This window comes from Eimeria mitis, genomic scaffold (genome assembly GCF_000499745.2).
Source record: "Eimeria mitis Houghton genomic scaffold, Emh_scaff2880, whole genome shotgun sequence".
NCBI lineage: Eukaryota > Apicomplexa > Conoidasida > Eucoccidiorida > Eimeriidae > Eimeria > Eimeria mitis.
In genome coordinates this window covers 3,636-5,127 of record NW_013571220.1, presented here as the reverse complement: position 1 = coordinate 5,127, position 1,492 = coordinate 3,636, and the positions used below count along the sequence as shown (strand labels likewise).

General features: G+C 56.1%; 1 protein-coding gene across 1 annotated transcript in view; it reads right to left on the bottom strand.

Moving 5' to 3' along the window:
* EMH_0059840 (uncharacterized protein) overlaps positions 1-1,492 on the bottom strand; it is a gene marked incomplete at both ends in the record, with an annotated part of 4,798 nt that overhangs the window by 2,022 nt on the left and 1,284 nt on the right. Inside the window, 4 exons of the mRNA XM_013497722.1 lie at positions 38-104; positions 287-478; positions 813-883; positions 1,349-1,492. The exon at positions 1,349-1,492 is cut by the window's right edge and continues 1,284 nt beyond it. Of these exons, the coding sequence (XP_013353176.1) occupies positions 38-104; positions 287-478; positions 813-883; positions 1,349-1,492 (474 nt within the window). The remainder of the gene's footprint in view (positions 1-37; positions 105-286; positions 479-812; positions 884-1,348) is intronic.

Genomic DNA, 1,492 nt, shown 5'->3' with positions numbered 1-1,492 from the left:
AGGGTTTAGGGTTTAGGGTTTAGGGTTTAGGGTTTACAAGGGCTCTCTGAAGCTCCAAAATTTGGGTCTCCTGCTGCCGCAGCTGGGCATGCATGTCGTGTACTCTGCAGCAGCAGCAGCAGCAGCAGCAGCAGCAGCAGCAGCAGCAACAACAGCAACGCTGGCAGCACAGTATTATATCCTAGGAGGAAGAAGCAGCAGAAGAGGAAAATTCAAGCAGCAGCAGCAGCAGCAGCAACAGCAGCAACAGCAACAGCAACAGCAGCAGCAGCAGCAGCAGCCTTACCTGGCAGCTTCAGAAGGGGATGTAAGTGCTGCTTGGTTTGCCTGCTGCAGCTGCTGCTGCAGCAGGCCTTGTTCTCTCCTGAGCGTGTCTGCTTCTGCTGCTGCTGCTGCTGCTGCAGCAGCAGCAGCAGCAGCACGAGCTTCTGCTGCATTCAGAGACTCCAACGCAGCTGCAGCCTGCGCCTCCTTCCTCCTGCAGCAGCAGCAGCAGCAGCAGCAACAGCAGCAGCAGCAGCAGCAGCAACAGCAGCAGCAGCAGCAGCAGTATAGCAACAACAGAACAACACCACAGCGATAGATGCAGCAGCAGAAAGCCGACAGCAGCAGCAGCAGCGGCAGCAGCAGCAGCAGCAACAGCAGTAGTACAACACCACCGCACTAGCATCACACCAGCAGCACCAACACCACCACCACCACCAACACCATTAACAGCAGCAGCAGCAGGAGCAGCAGCAGCAGCAGCAGCAGCAGGATGTATAAAAAGAAAAAAGAAAAAAAAATAATTAAATAAAATGAGGTGTACGTACACTGCAAGGCCCCTTAAAGACTGCAGCTGAGACTGATGCACCGACAGCACCCGATGAAGCCTCGCTATCTCCTGCAGCAGCAGCAGCAGCAGCAGTAGCAGCAGCAGGAGCAGCAGCAGGAGCACCGGCAGCAGCAGGAGCAGCAGCAGTAGCAGCAGCAGCAGGAGCAGCAGCAGTAGAAGGAGCAGCAGCAGCAGCAGCGGGAAGGGAAGAAGCAGCAGGAATAGAAGCAGCAGCAGAGCAAAGAAACAGCAACACCAGGAGCAGCAGCAGAAATAGCAGCAGCAGCAGCAGCAGAAGCAGCAGCAGCAGCAGCAGCAGCAACAGCAGGAGAGACACAAGTAGGATGTAAGCGCAGCAAAGGAAGCAGCAGGAAGCAGCAGCAGCAGCTCCTACGTATGGCTTGCTGCTGCTGCTGGTGCTGCAGCAGCTACTAGTGCATGCACTGCTGCTCCATGTGCTGCTGCTGCTGCTGCTGCTGCAGCTGCAACAGCAGCAGCAGCAGCAGCAGCAACAGCAGCAGATAATGGATTTACCTGTTCTTTGTCTTGTAACAATAAGCTCTGCTGCTGCTGCTTCTGCTGCTGCTGCTGCAGCTGGTTCTGCTGCATCTGCTGCAGCAATGCAGCTGTCTCTGTCCCCTGCGAGGGGGAAATTGCTGCTGCTGCTGCTGCTGCTGC